Below are 24,163 nucleotides of genomic sequence, written 5' to 3'. Positions count from 1 at the left end.
TATATATACACCTTGATTTATCCGATTATTTGATTATCTATACATTCTACAGTATGTGCCTTATAAGCAGTAGCCATTATTTTGGCTTTTGGAAATGAGAATATTTAGGCTCAAGGAGATAGACTCCATCAAGTTCGGGTATCTAATAAGCAAATTTTGGATTCTTCCAGACTTAACACCCACTGCTGTTTCTATAGTACATGCACCCCTTACATACACACACCCACACACACCGACTACAAATCACATCATTAAGAGTGTAACTATGAGCAAAAGGAAAATAACTATTACATGCATTCGATTCTAATTGCTGATTTTCAACCTAATTGGATGGTAATAGCATCGGATAGTAATAAACAAAACAAAAAGTTAACATCCACATTAAATGAAACATGACACATAGTCCACTGCATTAAACTGGCAGGGATTCCCTTTGGACAGCTGAGGACTGAGGGTATTTGGACCAATAATCGGAAAGTTCAAGTCAATCAATTTGGAGGTGTCATCTGAATTTATCCACCTGGGATATAAGCTATCCAAGGTGGGGTTTTTTGTTTTGTTTTTTAAAGATTTTATTTATTATTTGACAGAGAGAGAGATCAAAAGTAGGGATAGAGGCAGGCAGAGAGGGGGAAGCAGGCTCCATCTCGCACAGGGAGCCTGATGCGGGGCTCGATCCAGGATCCCGAGATCACGACCTGAGCCAAAGGCAGTGGCTTAACCCACTGAGCCACCCAGGTGCCCCTTGTTTTGTTCTTGTAGTGTTAAAAAAAAAAAAAAAAAAAAAAAAGACCTGACCACATAGTAGATGCTAAGGCAACTTACCTTGATCCTAAAACTATGAAGCTCAAAGGACAGATGTATACATGATCAGCAAAGCCTTAACAGAGTCAGGTTTTTTTAATCCAAATCAAATTCATCAATGTCTGGTTTCGGAGTTAGAGATATGCCAAAGAAGGGACATCTCTGCCAGACTCACCAATACAGATAATTGAAGCACCAAGTCTCCCTGCTCCTCATGGAGAAGACTTAGCCAAAGGGAAGCAGAGGCCAAGAAAGAGAGCTACAGGATGCTAGTGTGGCCCCGCTTTTCCTCAGGTGGTTCTATTTTTGTAATGTGACATTTAACAATCCAGTGTCACTCAGTGATGTGCTGCTCACCCACCTCTCCTGGAGCTCACTGGGTTTCCATGGCACTTATTAGCGGGAACAGCAGTAGCCTTACGGCAGCTGGAGACAGTGGCTGTCACAGGGCCCAAGTGCAGAGCAGCTTACACCACTCTTCCCTGGAGGCCAAGCCTCAACTCAACAGCCAGTCCACAGAGTGGAAGACTGGAAAAGAAACCTTACTTAACAGAACACTGAGAAGGTTCCAGAAAAGGCAGAGACCAAGGAGTTGAGGTAGTCCCTGGGCATCATCGATTCAGAGAAAGCTGCAATTTAAACCCTCTGAACTTTCAGGAATTTTTCTTATGTTTGATCCTTGTGTGTATGTGTATGTTCAGGCATATATTTTCTAGGAGAATCTTACTAGCTATATACCTGTAGGTTAACATTGAGCACTGTGGTTTTACAGACGTCAAGTAACCCAACACTCTATCCCCTGAGGTCACTTGGTCAAGCATTGCTGCACCTTATTCCTTATTTGCTGACTCCCTGTGACCATGACCCATCTTCTATCTGCCCATCTGCCATGCTTTCTGGGTTTTAAGCAAAAAAAAAAAAAAAAAAAACCACCACCAAAACACCTTGTTACCTTGTTTCTAAGTTACACTGGGTAGCTTTCATACTTCCAGACCTCAGCTTCTCCTTACAGCTGAGATGAAGTCATGGATGATTGAGGAAGGCAGCTGACCATACAGCACACGCAGCGAAGAAAGACTCACAAACCTCCCCCCACAACCTCTGTTTCAAAAACTACCAGATGTTCACTCTCCCTTGTAACTGGAGAAATGTTAAGACAGAACACCAACAAGATACTGTTTTAAAACTGACTGGCAAAACATTTTGTTTGTTGATTTGTTGTTAATGATACATAACACCAATGGGGTGGGAGTTATGGAAAGAATGGAAAGTTATGGAAATAATTCTTTCTTTTGTTTTTAGGGAGAGAGAGGTGGGAAGGGGCACAGGGAGAGGGAAAGAGAGAATCTTAAGCAGGCTACCTGCGAGTTGTTGAGCCCAACACTGGGCTCAATCTCATGACCCTGACATCATGACCTGAGCAGAAATCAAGATTTGGATGCTTCTCTGACTGAGCTGTCCCGGCGCCCCAAGAATGGGCATTCTGACATCACAATGGCAAGAATGTGAACTGCTCAATCCTTTTTCAATAAGAATTAGGAATCTGGATAAAAAAAAAATTAAGGTTTTTTTGTATATATGTTGGCTAAAAGTTCCCATTCCATACTGTGGACTTTTGGGGCAGAATTTTATTTAATAATGACCAAATTGGAACAAACTAAACTCTCAAGGTGATTAAATTCACCTCAATATTTCAGTATGTCAATATACTTCAGCACAACATCATTAAAAACAGAGTTTAAGTATTCTGTCATAGAAATACTTTAACATAAAATACAAAAGGATAGCTAAAAGAATTATTAGAGCATATATAATTTCATTTTTGTAAAAAAATACGTATTTGTGGAGCAAAAAATTGGGTTAATATCCTACAGAAAGATAACGGTAATTATCTCGAGGTGGTAGAAGTACAGTTGACTTTTATTTTCCTTACTGCTGATGTTTTCCAATTTTCCATAGTGAACATACTTTATATAACAAAGAGGAAGATGTTCCAAAAAAAAAAAAAAAAGATAAAACATTAACACTAGCCACTCTGAGTTAAATGTCACTCTGGCTCAGAACTGTGCTCTAATCAATGGATGGTACCACATTCTGATATCAAAAATCCTCGTGCTAACCAGCATGTCATGAAATAATGCCTTACATTAAGACACACAGTGCCTTAGTGATACTGTTTCTTCGTCTTGTGTTCTTCTTGTAACATTCTGTAAAATTCAGCAAGTAGAACCTCTGTTTAATTAAGGGAGAAAGATATTATGGTTATGTCTAGAACTGGATTAATTTATTTATACTCCCAAATGAAATATTTTCTGTGTGCCAGTAATTCCTCCCAGCCTCCTCATACCTCTGCCTTTGGAATCCATTTACTTTCATGTGTGCGCATCACAATACCAGACCTATGGCTGGCTACCAACCTCTACATCTGTCAGAAGAAGGATAAGAAATTCTCTTTCTTTTTTAAAGCTGTAAACAAGCAAAAGTTCACCAGACTTAAGGATATAACTGTGTCCCACGTATATAGCACACTAAAAACACTGGTATTAGTGAATGCTGAAATGCAAAATATACCACCAAAAGTATACTACAGGAAAAACAACAACAACATAGGGTCAGGACACCTGGGTGTCTAAGTCATTAAGCGTCTGCCTTTGGCTCAGGTCATGATCCCACGGTCCTGTGATCTGTGATGGAGCCCCGCTTCACAGTATCACATCAGGCTCCCTGCTGCGTGGGAAGGCTGCTTCTCCCTCTCCCCCTCCCCCTGCTTGTATCCCCTCTCTCGCTGTCTCTCTCTCTCTGCGTCAAATAAATAAATACAATCTCAAGGGGGGAAAAAAGAGTCTAATAAAATTTAAATATTATTAAAAAAAAAAAAACAGGGTCAGAGGTAGGGGTTAGAGAACAAACAGAAAGAGGAAAGGAGGAAGAGGGGAGACAGCCTCCAGAATTAGTCATTCAAAATTCCACTACGATTTTAATCTCAAATTATAAACTGGGCCTCAGGGAACGTCTTGTCCAACAGCCTTACTTACAGGGGAAATTAAAAACAAACAAACAAACAAACAAACAAAAAAAACCACACACACTCAATTTCAGAGCATGAGTGAATCCATCTACCCTGAGGTCTCAAACAACCGAGTGTCAGAACTGGGCCTACAGCCCCAAACAAGGTCCGTGGCCTTCCCACTGGGCCTTAATTACTTTTCTTTTCCTCTTAAAACCACTCTTCTAATTATCCTGCTTCTAATTTTCATTGGAAGCAAAGAAAAAACATTGGAACAATTAACAAGATTAAGCCAAGAAACATAAACTTCCCTGAGGTAAGACTCGCTGGCGTCTCCCTGTCTCCATGGAAATCACCTCTTGTTCGCTGGATTCTTTTGCACACGGTTTACAAAATGGCCGAGTATCAGAGAGGAAGTGGTAGACTAAGCATACAGAGATGAGAAAGCCTGGATAATACCCAGAAGCCTCGGAGTCCCTACTCAGATACCCGAAGCAGGCTGTGTCACTAATGCCAAACCTTAGGTAGATGGTAGATGGTTAATGGGCTGGAAGCTGAGCCATGAGCCACTTAGTCCATATTCTTCAAACAAGCTTCTGGGAATAGCCATACTTCTCTGAATCTGTCTCCCCTATGGCACACGGCAACTACCCTTCTTCACCAAAAGCAAAAATATTCTCGAACATCCAAACAGCCTGATTTTCCTGGCACAGAAGCATCTCTATTTGGGGAAGATCCAGAGGTCCAAATGATTGCATATAACTGATCACTGACAATTAGGGTGGACGTCCCGGCACAGCAGTCAAAAGAAAATTGATGGATCCCGCTATGGCTACTCTCCCCAAAATGCAGCCTGTGTAATTTATTTTTGTGCAATTCATTTTCATACCTTGTAGCTGCTACCTGGAGGAAAGAAAGCCATTCTAGTAGAAGAAACAGATTATTTCATTTGGCAAAGTAATCGTGTCTGGGAATCATGAGAAAATCCAGTGGCAAACTTCAGCAAAGGGTTTGAGCTTGAAAGTATCAGTGGCCAAAGATGACCCTTCACTATGGTTTGCCACAAAGGAGCTCTCCTGTCAGAATAAAGAGCTCGCTGACCGGCAACTTAATTCAATTTTCACAATGGGAGTATAGTACATAAAGACTTTCTGTACCTGGTTGTTAAGGTCTTCAAACCCTAACACTTACGTAGCTATTTTGTGGTACCCAGGATGAGAACATGTGTGTTCACCGTGACAAACATTTCACACTTGTATTAATATAGTATGCAGTACAAGGGAGCTGAGCGTTGCAAATTTTATCTGTGTGGTACATACTGTTGTATATGTGGATAAGAGAAAGAGAATACAGATATTATGCTGAGAGTTAATTCTGAAATCCTGTCAGGACTCTATAAACCTTCATTCTGATAAAACCTCTTCTGTTCAACCTCAGTGTTCAAACAAGGCATTTGCCGCCACACCCTTGTATCACGAGGGCCTCACCCTCAGGAACAGCACTGTAAAAAATGTATTAAGGGTTTCAGATTGAAAACAAATTTTGCAAGTTTCTCTCTCCCCACCCCACCCCCATGCCAAAAAATGAACCACAGTTGCTCCTGGTCTTCCCAACAGCCTAAAAGGCCTCAGCCTCTCCTCGTGGTTCCTGAAAGTAACTATTCAGATCCCAGCCAGTCCCTGCGGAGTTCAGGTGCAGAAAGCCTATCAGGAGGCATCGAGCAGGAAGACAGCACTTCACAAGCAGCCTGTTCTACTGGACCTCTTTTCCTTGGGGTTAACATTTTTGTGTTATCTAGTCATTTAGAAGTAATAGAGCTCTTTAGACTTTTACAACACTCAGCCATTTGCAGTGCATTGTAGGAAACAGCATTTCATTATTTACCATAAATTACTCGGAGCCGCTCATGATGAAAGATGAGCACCAGCGTGCTCCCACGGAAGGTCACGGAGAAGCTCACAGCACCAAGTGAAGGGGAAACTCAGATCGGATGCTGACTTCGTTTAGATCCCATCTACAGCGTTGCCTCCTTTCCTTTCAAAAATATCTTCTGATCAAATACACAAAAGACCCAAACAAGTAACTGCAAAGGGCACTGTTATCTCCGTCAACAAAAAAAAAAGTGGGGGGGCAGATAAACAAAGTATTTCAAGTAAATATCACTAGTATGTGTCAGCTGGCTTATTATAAAGGTTGACCTCAGTGGAAATTATCTGATCAGTGAAAAAGAGAGGAGGAGAGACGCCGTTGGCTATCAATTCTAATTGAACATTCCATGCTTCCGTGGTGTTATAGCCCCTCTATCTGGTAACAACGAGCAACCAAGTAAACTGGCAAGAGTGATGAATGTGATTCTAATCCGAAGCCTCTTTATGAAGAACAAAGTGGGCGACACAGTAATTTGGGCTGTGGATACGTGAAAGAAGGGGTGTAGCTCTTGTGTCCAAGGGGAACTCTCTGGCAGGCTGGGTGAGAGCCTCATCTTACACAGAACCATCCTCCTGCTTCCCAAAGCAGCAGGGTCTCCCCCTCTTCCCTCACCATGTGATGAGGGCAGAGAGGGAATCAACAGGGCTACTACCTTTTGAATGCCATACCATGTCAGCATTTAATCCCAAAAGGTGCTGAGTAGCTTCTGGAAAGAGGACCTCGGTGGAACCAGAAGAATGATGTGGTGATCAATTCATAAAATAGCTTTTGCCTCTGAAAATTCTAAAGGCAGTCCCTGGTTCATTTAAGTAAAATCAAGACTTTCTGCTGGTTATTCTCTTATATCTCTACTTGCAGATTTTTAGATATTCGAAAGCTACTATTTTGTGTTAAATCTAGGGCTGTGTTGATGTGACAATGCAAAAAAGTAAACATATTTAAACATACCAATTATTTTGCTTCTTGCAGCATTTTGAAGAGGTACTGGAATCAAGTCAATACTTAAATGTATTCAGCACAAATCACAGACCATATCTTTAAATGCTTTGGGACAAATAAGCCTTGGAGAATCTTTACAATTTGCGGTTTGTTCCTCCCTCCAAGTCATCCTGAAGACCTTGCATCTTCTGAAAACACCAGATATTGTGCCAATTGCTTGCACCAACCCTCACTGTTTCCCACAGCAGCTTAGCCATGTCCTGCCAAGCCCTCCCTCCTTAATCAGGCTTTGTCCTGAGGAAAAGAGGAGGCTACCTCATTAATTCCAAGATAAACCCTCTCTGCCCACTGGGCCAGACCCTCCACTCTTCAATACAAGGGTGTGCATGCACACTTCTACTTTGTTAATTCCCCTTCTCTCCTGTGGCCTCAATTCTCCATTTCTCTGCCTAAACAAATACTCCCCTGAAATCACCTATGCCTGTTCTAATCACTGCTTTCTGAAATGGCATCAGTTGGAATCACACACTTCAGCACTTAATCATTCTCTGGTACGTATATTCTGGTCTTTTCAGCAAAACCATAAATGCAGATGATGAATTAATTTTCTTATGGACGGTGCACCCAAATGCTGCCGAACTGTGATCAAAATCACTATTAGGACACAAGTATGGTTTTACAGGTGGAGGATGTGTGAAAAGTGTGATAGCTCATGCTGCCACAGAAACACTCCTGATACGGGGAAAAGGAAATTTTAAGTAATATAAACACAAGTATCCACTCAGAAAGGCTTAAATTGAAAAGGAGTGTGGGTATCTTGCATGGAATCTCACAAAGCTAGGAATCCTGAGGAAAAAAAGGAAGCTGATGAAGCCAAGAAGACCCTCTTTGCATCTGTTAGACTGCGGGGCATGAAAAACAAACACTCAGCATTATGATCCAGTTGTCTGTAAGTGGAAAAATCCAGAAACTCAGGCTACCACCCTGGTAGCATGAAGCAAAGGCCAAAGAAACATTTCTTTTATATTGTGATGCTTGTATTGAGCTCGATGAATTTTGACCAAAAGAACTCACCCATGTAATCAGCACCCAGATCAAGAAGCAGAAAATTATCAATTTCATCTTAAAGCCTCATATCATGGGTCTCTCCCTTCACTACCTGCTGCTTCCCCAAGGACGATCACTATCTTGACCTCTAACACTCAACATCGTATAAACAAAATGATACTTTTGTTCTGACTCTTTCGGTTCACCAATGTATTTGTGAGCTGTCCTAAACGATTTTGAGCACAATTCCTCATCAAAGTAAAGAACTGTGTTCTCTGCAAGTCACTACTTTCCACTGGCCTATGGAATTTATCTATCTGTAGTCTAACCACCTAACTTTAGGATAAGAATTAATATCTGATGATTCAGTGAGAGGCTCACAGAATCTAGAAATTGTTTGAACTGGTCATCCCACCTGTTCTCATTTGACTTCAGCCTTCCCTTCTAGGACCCTTCACTTCAAACTTGCCTTTGCATTCTGCTTTAGGTAATCCTTAAAATAGACCATGTAGTTGGTTTGCAGAAACACAACTGATTGACTCCTACTGGTTATTATCTACCCCAAGCAACACTATTAAAGACTGCCCAACATTTGCAGACTGAAGAGCCATTAAGAAACTCATTAAACTTCCATCTTCTTTATCCTTATAAGGTCAAGGTTAATGGTGGAAGGCCCAGGGTAAGATACCCTACCTTCAATAAGGCATTATTTCCCATGAGCAAATGAAATGCACTTATATTTCTACACATCTGCATTTCGCAGCAGGAACCCAACTCAGCCAACACTTTAATGCTGACACCACCAATCAAGACACAAATGCTTGGTCTGAAAAAAAAAAAAAAAAGAAAGAAACTTCACAGAACCAAGACTAATAACCAAACTGATTTATGGAGGCTATTCTCTGTCTCTTCTTTTTCAAAAGTTTAATAACATCTAACTAGAGAGATAATTGTGACTATTAAATAAATACAATACAATAAATTAGACAGCATTCCCTTTCCACGATCCAGAAATCACCGTTAACAATTTGGTATACTTCCTTTGAATATAATTACTATATATCTTAAATCCATCTATTAATCTGCACAACTTCATATAGTTGGTACTTTACATAATTTTCTACCTAAAGTTTTAGATAATTATATACTAAACACTTTGCAGTATACTTAAAATTATTAAACAAACAACTTTTTTTTTTCTAATTCTCTTATAGCCTACATTGCAGCCATTATACATGTCATTATAATTCCATCACATGGGCAAAGTAACATTTATTTACTATCTATTTCATTTTATCCTAAGTCATATAAATGCACATTCACCTGCCAACTATTTGGCTGTAGAATTCAAGGCTTTTCACTGACTAAATTTGTTACTCTTCTGTGAAAAGCCACACCTAAAATACATACTGCAATGTTTCAGTTTCAGTTTATTTATTGTGGAATGACAACTTAAAGCCACAGGTCAAATAATCCAAGGGCAGGTTTCTTATGGATATATAAATATACTCCCCCTTAACTTGCCCACAACTTCTTCGACAAGCATCTTTTTCAAGGGATTTATCTTTATAGAGTATATCCAAAGTCATCAATTTAGTTCTAATAGAAACCACAATTAATTCATTGGTTTGCATCCTATTTGAATATATTACCTAATTACAGTAGCAACAACAGGCATAAACAGATTTAGATACAACTAATACTTGGTAAGCACACCCCTCATTTGGTGAAGGCGGACGCCCTATATCAACTGGAGCTATTCAGCATGAAAGGGCATTTGTTAGTTTTTCTTTTTTTTTTTTTTTTAATCTTTAAATTTGTTTTAATTTTGTTTTATTTTGATCCTTTACAAACCCTTGTGTTGAGGGATGACTTTCAGTAGATCTCAGTGAGAGAGCTGCTCTGCTACCTAGGAAACCCCGACCCAGAAGCAGGTGGTCTAAAAATGGTTTTGACCAGGTTCCCCAGGAACATGCACTGCGTGATGGGCGGGGGGGGGGGGGGGGGGGGGGGTCTTTCTAGCCCTGCTGAGTTTCCCAGGAAGAGGAGGTCTCTGCACTGACCCCAGCCCCCAGGAGCAGCGGGGAAATTTGTCACTTTTTAAATCCAGAAATAGAGTCTCATACTGAAAAGTCAGTTAAATAGAATTAGGGTCAAGATAGTGTTTAATATAAACACTTCCTCTCCCCATGATCACTTGTTACTCCTGGAGTCTAGATCTTGTCATCATGCCAACAAAAACTTTTGTTTAACAATGAATTTGGGTAAGCAATCTCACTTCCCCTCTTCTCGATGAGTACAGCTGTCATTCTTAGTCTATGTGATTCATTCACAGTCTTACAGGGATTCTGATGAGACAGGCTTCCTGCTAGTACAGTGCTCCTATCCTTCTGCATGGCTATGCAGAGTCTATAATAACCCTATCTTGGGATTTGACTGATTCCCAGTTTCTGTTCATGGATTTGCAGAAGTAGAAATCCCAATCATCCTTCACTTTAACCAAAAGAATGTTTTGTTTTGTTTTGTTTTGTTTTCCTTAGGGACCCTTGCTAGACAGAAAGGTCAAAGGAGTAAGCAATGACTGGGACCAATGTGGGGTATTCCTGGCTGACTATCAGTGTCTCACGAATGTTACTCTTCTCAGGATTGTTGGCTAGTCAATGGTGCGGACCTTGGAGTATGGTTCCAAGAGGGAATTCAGATGCTCTTCAGGAGACAGTGCCTATGGTACAACAGCCAACATTTATTCAACAGGGTTGTTATTTCTGCGTCTGTAAGGACTCCAAGGCTTTGATTCCAAACATTCCCTGATACATTTCCATTGGTCAGTCTCAGCATATGATGCAGTAACTACTGTAATCAAAAGCAAGTTTGGAATGGGCAAAGAAGACAACTCTGGCTGGATTGTAGGGAACAGAAAAATAAAGTAAATATTCTGTCATTGGTCTACTGAATCACCTACAAGCAGCCACAGGAGAAACAGAGTTAGAAGATCAAGGAATAGGAGTTTAAAAGAACACATTCTTTATCTTTTGTTGAAACGTCACCTAAATTTCTCCTTGGACTAAAAACCAGGACAATTTCCCTGGTTTGAAAGGTTCCCTTTACCATAGCAAACAAACAAACAAACAAAAACAACAACAACAACAAAACGGGTATAGGACAGATGTGCCCTTTGCGGAGTTTATGATGGTAAATGCCCTTGTCCCTGACTTAAGGGCTGAAAGAGGTCATGTACACGGTATAGCTACACTCTTATCAATGGATGATGATCAATGGAGAGATTACCTGGAAAATGATCTTTTAACCTTCCTGAGTCTTCAAACTATGCCACTTAGCATGTCCTTGGCAAATTACAGAACCACTCTGAGCCAAGCTTGATTAGCTGTATGATTGAGATCATCATACCTGGACTACTGGTCTTGGAGTCCTTGTTTCAATCAATCAGTAAGACAAGAAATAAAGCAATAAATAAATACATGAAGAGCTAGCCCTCCTGGCACACAGTAAAACCCTACAAACGGCAGCTCTCACTGTTAGTACCTAAATTCTCAAGCCCATTCCAAGACTGAGATTTTGTGAAGAATTCTTCCACATTTCTAAAAGTAACATTCATGGCACAGACCTCAACAGACTCTGATCCTAAAATAATGATGACAGTGTGATTTTTCTCTTAGTAAAGTTCTAAGTCCCTGGCAATTCGCAGGAAAATCATGACTAGGGTCACATGTCATCACAGGAAGGGTATCTTAAGAGGCAGACTATGTTCAGGAATTTCTATCAAATATTTAGTACAAATTCTGTTCTCATAACCCTGGCTATAAGGTACTCATGCTAAAATAGTTGCATATAGACAGATGATTTTTTTTTTTTCTAATTCTCTTATAGCCCACATTGCAGCCATGATACACACTATCACTTCTAAGAAAGGCCTCAAAGAGAAAAAAATCTTATCATTGGAAGCTGCTAAACTTCTATTATTAAACTGAATTCTCAATTCATTTTGGAGGCTTGTTTCTGACTTGTCTCCTTTTATGCCTGGGAATGGCAATCTATGACTTATGTACAATCACCAACTGTCTTGAAAACAAAAGGCTTCAAACAAAAAAGTAATACTTTAAAATATAAATCAGGATTAAGTTTCCAACAAACACAGGCCAAGATGTTTTCAAAATGTTAATAGCAAAGTTCCCCAAAGTGAAAGGTATCCATCTAAAAGCTGTTTGATGGATACAAGTCACTTATCAATCCTCTGAAGCCTAAATCACAGTAACTTCTAAATAAAGAGGGGAATAGAATGCAATACAAAGACTGACTATTGTTACCAATGTTCTCTCAAACTCCAAAGATTGAATGACAACAAGACCGTGTGGGAAAGGAAGGAAAGGAAGGCATAGGACATTTTTTCTTTCATCAAGAATCTGAAAATGTCTGCAGATTTCAGCTCTACAGACCATTCAACAATCCCACTAATTTTTTCCCCCAAAACTTTGGATCCTCTAGTTGATTAATGTATGTGCAAGATAAGCCTTAAAAAAATGTGTACCAAGCAAAGGATAAGAAATCGTGGGCTCCAGTTTGTGGAGTGGACTAAATTTCCAAGGTGATTTGAGGTAGATTTCCACACCATATTTGACTGTGTGCGCCAGCATATCCGAGAGGAGCACGGGAAAGATCCAAGGGCATACAAGAACAATAATCTCTCATTGTGATAAAAGATCCCTCAAGCAAGGTAACAAACTAGCTCCAATATTTCAACTGAATTCAACAGCCTGATGTGCTCTTGGAGGAAAATACCTGGTCTATCCACTTCCCATTTCTCTTGACATAAAAACAGTAAAGTGTTTTTGTAGCTTACAAGTTCTTATACGAATGATACACAAGGCAGGTAATTATCATGAACCTCATTAATCCAGAGGAGGACATTAAAGTTCAGAGAGATTAAAATGCTTCTTTGAGGTTGCACAGTTATCACAGAATTTAAGGCTACAGGTTTGGGGTTTGATGGGGGTGTTTTCGTTTTGTTTTGTTTAATGCAAAACTTTGTCACCCTTCCATAAAAATCTCAAAAAGCTGTCATGACCTACTACTAAAGGAGTCACTTTCTTAAACTGGCTCCAGTAAGCCAGCTGACTGTCACCACCCCTCCAGTGTGATGAATACAAGGAAGCTCATTGGATCGTGACAAGGTCATTGCCACCAGGCCAAGCTCAAAGAAGCAACCACACCTCTGTGACCAACTTTTGAATTGTGTGCTTACCAATACTCAGCCAGGGTAACAAACCTTTTTATGTCAGTTGCTCTTACTGTCATTATGTAATTGAAATTTGTTGTAAGCCACTGATAGGTGATTGCAGAAATGAAAGATAATTGCAGTTTCTATTAAAACATAGATGAATGCTTTGAAGAAACTCTAAATGGTGACCAAAAAAAAAAAAAAAAAAGAATAAAATTATTTTGAATTAGATGTGCAAGAAAACTTTAAAGGATACAGGCAAAGGACATAGGGACATATTTTAGTATCTCTAAAGAGTCTGGTTCAGATTCCTTCACCAGGGTCCTTAAAGAAGAAAGAGGTAATTAGAAGTATGCCTTATGAAAAAAGAAAAGGAAGGAAAAGACATACAAGCAGGGCTCAAATTTATAGACACATACTCAAGAAAAAGCATTGGCCCTATATCAAGATATGGGAGAAAGCTTTATGTTAATTGTCTTCTTTTTAAACTATTACTTTAATAGACTTCTTAAGTTAACCAATTGGCTACCAGCATTGCAATGTCCCAAATTGATGTTTAATATTCATTATAATGAATTAAAATAGTGAAACATGACATGTATTATGTAGGTAACACAACTACATGAAAAGACATAATATTTTATGTTCAGTTGAAACACTGTTTTGCAGAATCACTCAATAAATGTTGTCAAAATTTTATATGATTTGTATCCCAATCTAGATGGGACAATAAATGGACATGTGGTTTTGGCCAAGTTTTTGGAATCCTTAATTTTTTTTTAATTTAAGAAATAAAGCACCAAGACAGTGTAATAACTCAATTGCATAAGTGGGTAGAATTTTTTTTCTCAAGTTTGTTCATCAACTTAGTCTAACATCGTCTTACCCAAAGTGTTGACTTTTGTAACAGCCTGAAATGACATGGAGATGTTATGGCTATCTAGGAAAAATCTGAAATAAACTAAGAAATAAAAAGTCTAAAAAAAAAATCAAAAGCCTATAAGGAATCTTCAAAAGAGGCATTATTCAACAGGAATATAAGAAATCCCAGGGAAACAGTGAAGATGGAAAATCAAACTAAGCATCTATCCTAAAACTTTTGTTAATAACTGCATGAATGGAAAACACATATTTAGCTCCATTTTCATCCCAATATTACAAAGCTTTAAATTGAGTCTGATTTCCCCCATCCCTTTCAATACGTATATGGCTCTGGAGGAAACACTTTTCTGGGTGTAGACAAGAAAAACATCTAGGATCTCAAAATGTCTCAGTGGTATTTGTCAACCCAGTATAGCTCGGCTTCACCTAACACAAAAGTCTGAGGATAAAAACAGATTCAAAGGGGGAAAAAAATGATTTTCAGTTCTATTCACAAGTAATTCAAATGCCTTTTACAGACTTAGATTTATGGCTCTTTCCTTGCTCTTATATATTTCAGGGCCAACCTTCATGTTCCATTTTCAACATCCCAGATAGAATATCGAGATATGTCTGGCACTGGATATGAGGGGTTATGAGGAAAGAATTTCTACAAAAGAAGCAAGCTGAAAATCTGCCTTCCTCTCATTGTGCTGTAAAGAGGAGGAAGAGCTGAGGGAGTATTCCCAAGGGAAGAGAGATTTTTGCTCCCTTGCACACCAGACCTCCCAAGAATGGCACCGATTCACCCTGCACCCACACTCTTGCTCATGGCCCGATCTGGACTTAGAAAATAACAGACAGAAGTTGTGACAAAGCAGCTTCTACTTGCCTGTTTGTTGGGTTTGGCTTTTTTTGTTGTTTGTTTCTTTTTTTTCCTCTTTTTGACTGGTTTATGGATCAGCGTTAGGTTAAAAAAAGATTATCCAGTAAATAGAGCACAAATACAATAGGTGACTGGCTTCACAAATCAACCCTGCAAAAGGTCATCTCAATTAGCAACAGTATTGCCTTATCTCAGTCATGGGGAAAAGAGGAGGAAGGCTTGAACCGCCCTGTCTTCATGTACCAAGACCAAACTAAAAATGGCTCTAGAAAGAACCTTGCCTAACCTGCCCCAGCCCTTTAGTTTTCTTGTGTGTGTGAGGATGATGAAGTACAAAGGAAGTGTCTAAAAGAGTAATGCACACAGTATAAGTTATTAAAGCAGAAAAGTCTCATAATCCCACATTAAGGCCAAGGAAATCAAAACATACTCAGGTTGTAATATGTGCTCATAAAAAAGCTCTGGATTGAATATCATAAGAAATATTGACCTCAAGCTCTGAATCCTCTCACTTTGGTGGGGTTGGTCCCTGCTATGCTAGAATTCCTTTGGAGGCTCTGATTCATGTAAATAGAGAACAATATATAGAAGTAACTTTATTTTAACAAATTATATTTAAAGCTGCTATAAAACAACGAAGAGTATTCTTATTGAAAGACTGGAAACTTTTGAAAAGAATACAGGAAAATACTACATGTTGGATGGGGACATAGGGTAATGGTCACGGGCATTAAGTAGGGCGTGTGATATAATGAGCACGGGGTGTTATGTGCGACCGTTGAATCACTGAACTCTACCTCTGAAATTAATAATACACTGTATGTTAATTAATTGAATTTAAATAAAAATAAAATTTTTTTAAAAAGAACACAGTGTTATCAACGGCAGTCTTCAAAATTACAACAGGGATGGCTAGGAAAGTTTTAATGATATAGACTCGGTTATAATAAAAATCACCCCCATACCACGTTTATACATCAGTAATACATTCTACATTTACCTCTTCACTAAATACAGTATTTGAGACCGTGGTCTTACTTATTGTAATTAAATATATACTTTCCAAATAGGGCCCAAAAAGTAACCAATTACAAGTGGCTCTTTTCTCTTGTCTTCAGTTTCTGAATTTACCCAATGACTCTTAACTTTGAACTGTTAAAACAGGGTTTCTGGCTGAGTAAAGTAACAATCCAGAGGGGCACTGGCCAACACTCTGCATGTGAGTTTCAAGTCAGAAACTACAACTCAGTGTGCTATAAAATGCTCTTTGTAAACGGGTCAAAATCATTATTCCTCTCCCGCCTAGAGTAAATCTTCCTTTCTCTTGGAAAAACTGAACTAATCTACATTCTTAGAGGCAAGATACTTCAATGAGGTTGTTGGTGAAATAATCTGGTGGCCATACGTTCAAGATATTTGCTTCTAAAACATTGGAAGCTAAAGCAAGTTGTGGGCAGCTAACTGGGAACCCAAGAGATCCCAGTAACGTGGAAGAAAGTTTTGATCCAGCTCAGTGTCTAAAGGTTGGAAGAGGACAAGAACATAGTCAACTTTAAGCCCTTCCCCCTCCTTCCTTTTAAATTCAATCTCTGTCTTTAATCCAACAGAAAATTAGAAAGAGTCTTCTAAACTGAGTCTCCCGTGTAACAAAACTAACTTTTGTTTTGCCTATTACCCATCAGAAAGTGTGTTTATTCAAAAGTGCACCAGCCTCTCTTCCTCCAAAGAGCTGTGCTGCCTTTACAGATACAGATCCTTCTTACTGACCTAAGACAAACACAAAGACATTCATTCTATAAACCCTGAGATGTTCAATTCAAGAGCAAAGACCTGGCCATTAAGGAATTAGTGGCTTAGTCTTGAGAAAAAAAAAAAAAAAAAACAGAGTCTCATCCTTAGCTGTCCTCAGGTGCTACAATATAATTCATGACTTTCATTTAAAGAAGAAGATGAGAAAGAAACCCCCCAAAAAAGAGAGAAGATGAAAACAAAAAAATCTACTAAATCTGATGGTAGAAACTAGGGAAAAGGAGAATTTCTCTCCTGGGAACTTTAGTAGCACACCAAAACAAGTGAAAAATAAAATGCAAGATATTCAGGCCATTCTTCAGCCCACAGTGGCAGTACTAATAATTCCTCAAATGAAATCTTTATATCCTTTTGTTAATCATCCTTGGACAATCTTGGACAAAAACTAATAATAATAATTAAACTATCTTTTCTTTAAATTACCATATAAACCTAACTATTTAAATTCATCCTTTATGGAAACGGCATAATCTTTCCCTCATTAAAATTTCCGTTGTTGATATATGCAAACCAGGTCAGTTTCTATTGGATTTGCATACTTGTGTGTTATCCCTTAATTCGACTCCTTGTTGAAGGTTTAAAAAAGAGTAAGAGGTGGACCTCAGATACACATAAAACAAATGCTGCTTATATGTCTAAGTGAACATTGACACCATTTACAGATTCTACCCCCACCCCTTTTCCTTGGGGCTGAGAGTCTTGTCAATAATCATTACTTATTAAACAGGCTGCCATTCCCTTCTACAGAATGTAAAAAAGGAGCATGGAAAGGTAGCAATAATTACCTTGGGCTTTTCTTTAAAGACCTCCGGAATGGAACGCAAGGAGATCAATTGAGAAAGAACATGAAATACCCCCCCCCCAAGTACAAGACTCCACACACACACACACACACACTCACATACAGTTAAGTACACCCACACTCCATTATTCGCATCAATTGCATCAAAAGATAAAAAATCTGAGGTCATCAGGATAGACACTCATATATTTTCAAACCACTGAATATGTCCAAACATACATACAATTGCACATCCTTTATCCTCCACAAAACTCAAGCTAGATTTGCTGAGAGAAGCCTCTGAACTCCTCCTGAGAAAATGTGCTCTCAAAAAAATGACGGCTTCAGCCAAAGGAGAGGGAAGCAGCAAGTTACTGGGTTTGACTGCCATTCTGGTTTGTGGCAGATTCCCTCCTTCCCCTCTTCTCCCTGACTCCCAATTTCTTTTTATTTTTTCCCCCCAAAGTCGAGGCATTAAGGAATTTCTCTCCTGGACCTTACCCATAAATGTACTAAATCTTTTTTTTTTTTTTTTTTTTAAGTTTCCAGGGTTAAATAACAGCCAGGTTAATAAGACCAAAGATCAGAGAAATGAAAAATCACCAGATGACTGAAAGCAAGCCAGGGATTCCTACTGAAGAGTTAATGATGAGCCCTCTTCATCTCCAGATGTTATAGCTCAAAACAGAAATACAAGGGTAAAGACAGTTTTAGAGAACAGGCTTGCACAGAACTTGAACTGGCAGGCTGGGGGTTTGTCCTAAATAACCTTCAGAGATTGCAAACTGTTTCCTATATCCTGATCAATAGTCAGATTCAGAAGCTTCCCAACATTTCCTTAGAACAAGAGAAGGTGGGGGTGAGGGGAGGTAGGTCAAGTAGTCACACAAAACATTTGTAAAGATATACAGAAAAATATACACCACCTATACAAATACGTAGAAATCTATCACTCTTTGGGGTAAACTGGCCAGTACTGGCAGCAATCCCACCCAGGCTGAAGATGATACATTCATTTACAGAGTGACCTGTTTCAAAGGATTTGGACGTTCTCCCCCTTGAGTGTAGAGAACTCGGTCCAATCCCCCTTCTATTTTTCAGGAATGGAAGGAGGGGAGATGAGGTTTCACACCCCACCTTTGGGAAAGGAACAAAAGCAAATGCTTGACAGGGCTAAAAAACTCCTCCTCCATCAGGACCCTAAAGGCAGTAGCTCAGCAGGGCTCCCTTCCTATCACCCCCTACTTAACTCACTCTGGGCGGCCACAGAATCAATCTCTACACCCAGGAAGGGCCGGGCAGGTGGAGAGGTGGGGAGGAGGACGGGGGATAATCGCTTTAGCCCTACGCCAAGCTTCGCCTCATTTCCCTACCTCCCCCAATGGCTTCCAATTAACCCTTCCTCGTCCCTGCCCGGGTCAGAGCTGCTGTAAGTCTACAGTTTCATTCTATCAACATTTCCATCAAATCATTCCTTCCCCCCCAACCCCACACACACCCACACGGACATAACTTCCCTTTGTGGTTTATCGTCCGTCAATTTGCATGTGCTTTTCTTTCACTCCTTCCCACCAGCGGGGAAAGGGCTCAGTGTTTGGGGGAAGGCCCTTCCTATCCCCCCACCCCCACTCCCCACCCCCGACTTCCCAGCCACCTCCCCCACCTCTCAATAGGAGCCGGATCCCGGAGCTCTCCAGCAGGTCTGCAGTGAGCAGAGATCGCGCTCGCGTTAACCCTTTGAAGGGAATTATGAGATCGGTTCTCGTTTGGGACCCACTTAAGTAGGCCAGGTGAAGCTTGACAATCTCTCTCCGCTTCCTACAGCCCCCACCCCCACCCCGCACACAGACCCAGAACAGACCCGCACCTTTTTCCTCCCTTGCGGCCACTTTATCTCATTCAGTGCTCCAACCTGGAATGGGGGTGAGGGGTGGAGGATGCTAGAAGACCGGCGGCGGAGGGGAAAAGACAAGAGGAGGGTAAAACGGAAACTCAGTAGTAAATCAGAGTTCAGACCCAGTGTATACTTACGAAATTTGGGGCTGGTGGTAGTTTCTGGCGTGGTGGTGGTAGAGGAGGAGGAAGACGAAGAGGAGGAAGAGGTGGTGGCAGCATCCTGAAAGGGAGACAGGGTCCAGGACGGAGTAGAATCATGAAGGTAGGAGGAGGTAGCGTATGCCGCAGTGGGCCAGGATGGCATTGCCTGGGTACTGGGGGTTCCTGGCACCGGGGGTCGGGAGCCCGGCGTGCTGCTACTGAAGAAGGGGGCTGTGGTGGACAGGACCGTCGGGGGGGCCGCAGTGTTCCGTGCGGTGGTGGAGCGCGGGCTGGCCCGGATAGGCACCCGGTGCCCGGGAAAGCGAGTGGGCGCCCGCGTGATGGTCGTCAGGCGGGTGCTAATCCGGTTGGGCGTCCTGGAAGAGGCGGCACCGCCGGCGGAGGGGGTGGCGGGGGACGCAGTAGAAGTAGTCGTGGTGGTGGTCTCCATGGCCTTGGGGAAGGAGCTGGGCTTGGAGAGGAAGAAGGGGTCCTGGCCCATCCCCTTGGAGTCCACCAGGTCGGTGGGCACGTATTCCTTGACGGAGCCCACCACGATCCATTTGAGGAGCATGAGGCTGAGCCCCAGGCCGATGAAGCCGATGAACAGAGGCACCACGCACAGCCACGTCTGCTGCCGGTTCCACACGATGCAGTCGCTACAGCGTAACTCCCGGGGGGGCTCGGCCGCCCCTTCGCCGCCGCCGTCCGGGCCCCCGCCCGCCGCTGCCGCCGCCGCAGCCGCCGCGGTGCCCTCCTCGGCCGAGGCGGCGGCTGCCGAAGCGGCTCCAGGTGGCGAGGCAGCGGCCGCACCTTCACTCATCCTAGGAGCCGGTCTTCACCTTCGCCCCCCCGAGGGCCGCGCCAGAGGCATGGGGCCGCGCGGGCCGGGCGCGGGCGCGGGCGCGGGCTCCGGCGGCGGCGGCGGCGGGTTCGGGCGCAGGCAGCGGCCGCGGCGGCCGCATGCAAATCGGCTCCCTGCCCCCACGCCCCTCCCCCCGAGAGGCGGGCGGCGGGCGGGGAGGAGAGGAGCGGGGGAGGGGACGCGGACCGGGGAGGGGGCGGCGAGGAGCGCGGAAGAGGGGCGAGACGGGCCCCCGGCGCCGCCGGCCGGTCAGGGAGCGGCTGGGCGCGTCTGCAGCCCGCCAAGCGGCCTCCTGCGCGCCGGGGCCCCGCTCCTGCTGCTGCTGCTGCTGCTACTGCTGCTGCCGCCGCTGCTGCTGCTGCTGTTGCTGCCGCTACCGCTGCTGCCGCCGCCGCCGCTGCCGCCGCTGCCCGCCGCCTGCATGCGCTCCAGCCGCGCCGGCATCCTCGGGGCGCCGCGCCCGGCCCGCTCCCCGGGGCGCCCGCCCGCGCCGCCGCCGGGCCTCGAGCCGCGTTCAGAGGCTGAGCCGACTGGCCGTGGGATGTTGGGCGACGGCGAGCCGCATTCCGACACAGGGGGCCGACCTGGCCGCCGCCGCCGTTTGCCCGGCCCGGCGCGCCGCGTTCTTCGGCTGCTGCTCCGCGAGCCCGGGCGATAAGGTGCACCTGTTCTTCAGCCGGCCCGCAGCCAACCCTCGGCCAGCACTCTCTGAGAGAGACCAATCCGAGCGCAGCGCGGAGGGCGAGCGGCCGGGCTCGCCTCGCCTGCGGCTCCGCGCCGCCGCCGCCCGAGAGTCAAACTCCAGCGAGCTACGGCGCCGCCGCCGCGAGCCCGGGGCCGGGGGCGCACGGGGCGTCCGCGGCGGGTGCTGTCGGACCCGCCGCGGAGGGAACCGCACACGCCACAGAGGAATCGAAGTCGCTCCCCGGCTGCCGGGTCACGCTTGGGGAGGTGAAGCGGAAAACCGCGTCGGGGATCCGAGGCGACGCGGACCGCGGCCGGAGATGGCTCCAGGCGAGCTCTGGCAGCCGGGCGGGTGCGGTGTGCGCAGAGCCGCCGTGGACGGGCTGGGCTTCAGGCAGAGTGGCGCCTCCCACCAGCACCTAATGGTGGTTTCTTAATGTGCACGGGAGAAATAAATGATCCAAGCAAACCCCCGCTTGGAAGCGTGTGGCAAAAGCAGCTCCCGACCGATCGTGAGCCCGTCTCCCGAGCGGATTCGGCGGGGTCAGACGGATGCTGCGGGGCGAGGGAGCTGGGCCTGTGCTCGTGGGAGGGTGTCTGTGCACTCCCCAGCCTGATGGCGGGTGCTCGATGGAGAGCCACCTTTCCGACGAGTTCCTCACAGAGATGCTGGTGAAGCAGACGACCTTCGTACATTTACACCTGGCAGATATCTCCAAACTGATTGAGAATAACTTACCTTAAAAAAACAAAGTATTGCCTTTAAATGTAGATGAAAGCTCAGGTACACCTGTCACATGACAAATGATTGTGAGAGCTAAAACCGAGAAGGGTTTGTGTTGGTGGCCAAAATTGCGTTGCTGGTTTCTTACCTTGGGTAGAGAGGAGCGGGTGCACCTGTATGTCAGGTGCAGTGTGGGACCTGCCTGGGAATCTGGGGGACTGGGCGAGAAAGAAAGAAGAGTTAGAGAGCCAGCATCAGGATGGTTTATGCTGATGATGCACAGATTTCCTGGTCTAAAGTGAAAACTGAAAAGATGTTTATTTACAAGCTCAGAGAATGAGAAGTTGAGGGCAAGAGCCTCCCCGTACAGCTCCCCAGCACTGTAAGATTGGCACCGAGGCAGGAATCAGCGTTCTCCAGTACTGTTACAGTCTCCACAAAGATGAAGTTTTCAAGGTATCCATTTTATTCACAGGTGGAGAGCGAAACAGTACAGTACACTGAAAAGACTGCAGAGAGCAGAGGATGCATTGAAACGGGAATCCCCTGGGATTTGGTGCCTACCAGAGTATTTTGCACAGACACAGTTAATAAATTATTTTTGATGGCAGTAATGCGGCTGTCACCTCTTTCAGCTATAAAATTGAGACTTTCCCCATAGGAAAGCTTTTGATTTTTAGTTTGATAGAACATGCCCTAATCCAGTAGTGCTGAATTATGGTTCCAACAATTGCAATGGGAAAGAGAGAGAGAGAGAAAGCCACAAAGCTTGAATCCATATTCCTTCAGCTTTCCAATCCAAGGCACACTCCTGTTAAGTAAAAATTGACCCAGTCTCTACCTTCTGCGGGTGCTGGGCAGTTACTGGCCAGCCTTTCCTGTATAGCAAATAAAACTCAACTTTCACACAAAATGCTGTGAAAGTATAGCAGGTGTTGCCGTCAGCCATATGAGACAGAAAATTACTTTTCCAGAAAACACTCCTAGTTCATGGGCTCCCCCAGCATTTCTGTAATCCCTCCCTTCTTTGCCCACTGAAGTAAATCCAGGGTACTAAGGGGTGTAGTAATGGTGCCGCTGGACAAATGCTCTCCTGAAACTGTACTCTCACTAAATTCACCCCATATTGCCTCCATGCTCCCCAATGCCTCCCTCAGCGGCCTCTCCAAATTCCTTCCACTTCTCTTTTCCACTTAGCTTTAACAACTTATTCATGGTTCCCCGTTGAGCTCATTTTCTCCCAGATCCCAAGCCATTGCACTTGACTACCCATTAGCTGCTTTCACAGTGAAGATCATCACTAGATGAGGAGGAAAAAGCCCAATGCTGTGATAGCCTTGTATAGGGGAGCACGTTGTACCAGCCCAGCCAAGAAAGTCTGGCAGATGCAACCATCGTTAACTTGCAGTTTTATGGTGAGTCTTCCTGGTAGCAGGTGGTTAAGCACTGGAACTGGAATCAGGGAGGGGGTGTGGGCACAGCTGAGTCAAGGACAAGTGGTGGACACTCGCACTGCCAATGAGCAACCAGGAGTCTGTCCCATCATGAGTCTCATTTTGGTGACTCTCAGTTTCCTAAAGCAGAACATTGGAGAAATAGCTTCACGCTCAGGCTCCAAAGACAGGGATTCAAGTTCGACCTCTGGCCCCGAAAAGCAATGAAGTCACCCTGGGCGTCTATTTTCTCATCTGTGAAATGAAACTATAATATCTATATTCTATGATAATTATATGAAATTCTATAGCTAAATGATCTACTACCTATGGCATCTTTAAAAAAAAATTAAAAAGATTTTATTTATTCATTTGCTAAAAAGAAAGAGAGTGAACACAAGCAGGGGGAGCAGCAGGTAGAGGTAGAAGCAGGCTCCCCAGTGAGCAAGGAGACCGATGCAGGACCCGATCCGAGGACCTGGGATCATGACCTGAGCTGAGGGCAGATGCTTAACCCACTGAGCCACCCAAGCATCCCCCATCGCATGTTTTTAGCAACATTTTCAGATACCTTCCTGGAGAGAGAGGTATGAGTTCTTCTAATAAATAGGCATGACATATCTCAGCCTCTCCTGAGTTCCATTTCTGCCTGAACATAATCACCTTCTGGATGTCTCCTGTGTAATCCATTAACACATTAAACTTAAAATTTATGAACATTGATTAACGTTTGCCCACAAACTAGCATTTTTATTGAACTTCAGTTTTTACTTTTCGTTGCCACCAAAATACAGAAGCTGTGAGTAGCAGTGCCGTCCCTGACTCCTAATCTTTCACACCCCAAGTTCAATTAGCTATCACCATTCACAATACAATGTCATCAACTTGGGCTCCCTCAATTGTCAAGTCTTCAGCAAAGGCCCATCTTCAGAACCACAGGAGTAGAAGTGAACTTAGTGGCCAAACACCCCCACACTGTGACATCCTCCAAAACGTCCCACCCCAGCAGTCATCTGGATCCAGCTGTAGCTCGGGAGAAAGCACCACTTACTGGCCCAGCCTGCGGACAGTATACATCATTACAAACGTCTTGTGTTGAGCTAAAAAGCTGCCTTCCAATA

At 43.4% G+C, this 24,163-nt stretch overlaps 2 protein-coding genes across 11 annotated transcripts in view; one reads left to right on the top strand and one right to left on the bottom strand.

Annotated features, from left to right (window-relative positions):
* NRG3 (neuregulin 3) overlaps window positions 1-20,235 on the bottom strand; it is a 1,043,540-nt gene extending 1,023,305 nt beyond the window's left edge. For all 10 annotated transcript variants that reach the window (XM_082719379.1, XM_082719385.1, XM_082719381.1 and 7 more), the window contains exon 1: window positions 19,331-20,235. In XM_082719379.1, coding sequence (XP_082575505.1) covers window positions 19,331-20,159 — 829 coding nt within the window. In that variant the 5' untranslated portion in view covers window positions 20,160-20,235. The remainder of the gene's footprint in view (window positions 1-19,330) is intronic.
* A 35-nt stretch (window positions 20,236-20,270) lies between these two features.
* On the top strand, window positions 20,271-22,182 carry LOC309858995 (uncharacterized protein). The gene is made up of 2 exons (XM_082719389.1): window positions 20,271-21,669; window positions 22,085-22,182. The coding sequence occupies exon 1, from the start codon at window positions 20,300-20,302 to the stop codon at window positions 21,320-21,322; it is 1,023 nt and encodes a 340-aa protein (XP_082575515.1). The 5' UTR covers window positions 20,271-20,299; the 3' UTR covers window positions 21,323-21,669; window positions 22,085-22,182.
* The last annotated feature ends 1,981 nt before the right edge of the window (window positions 22,183-24,163 follow it).

The sequence above is a fragment of the Mustela nivalis genome (assembly GCF_964662115.1).
Source record: "Mustela nivalis genome assembly, chromosome: 2".
NCBI lineage: Eukaryota > Metazoa > Chordata > Mammalia > Carnivora > Mustelidae > Mustela > Mustela nivalis.
This window is presented reverse-complemented; position numbering and strand designations above follow the sequence as displayed.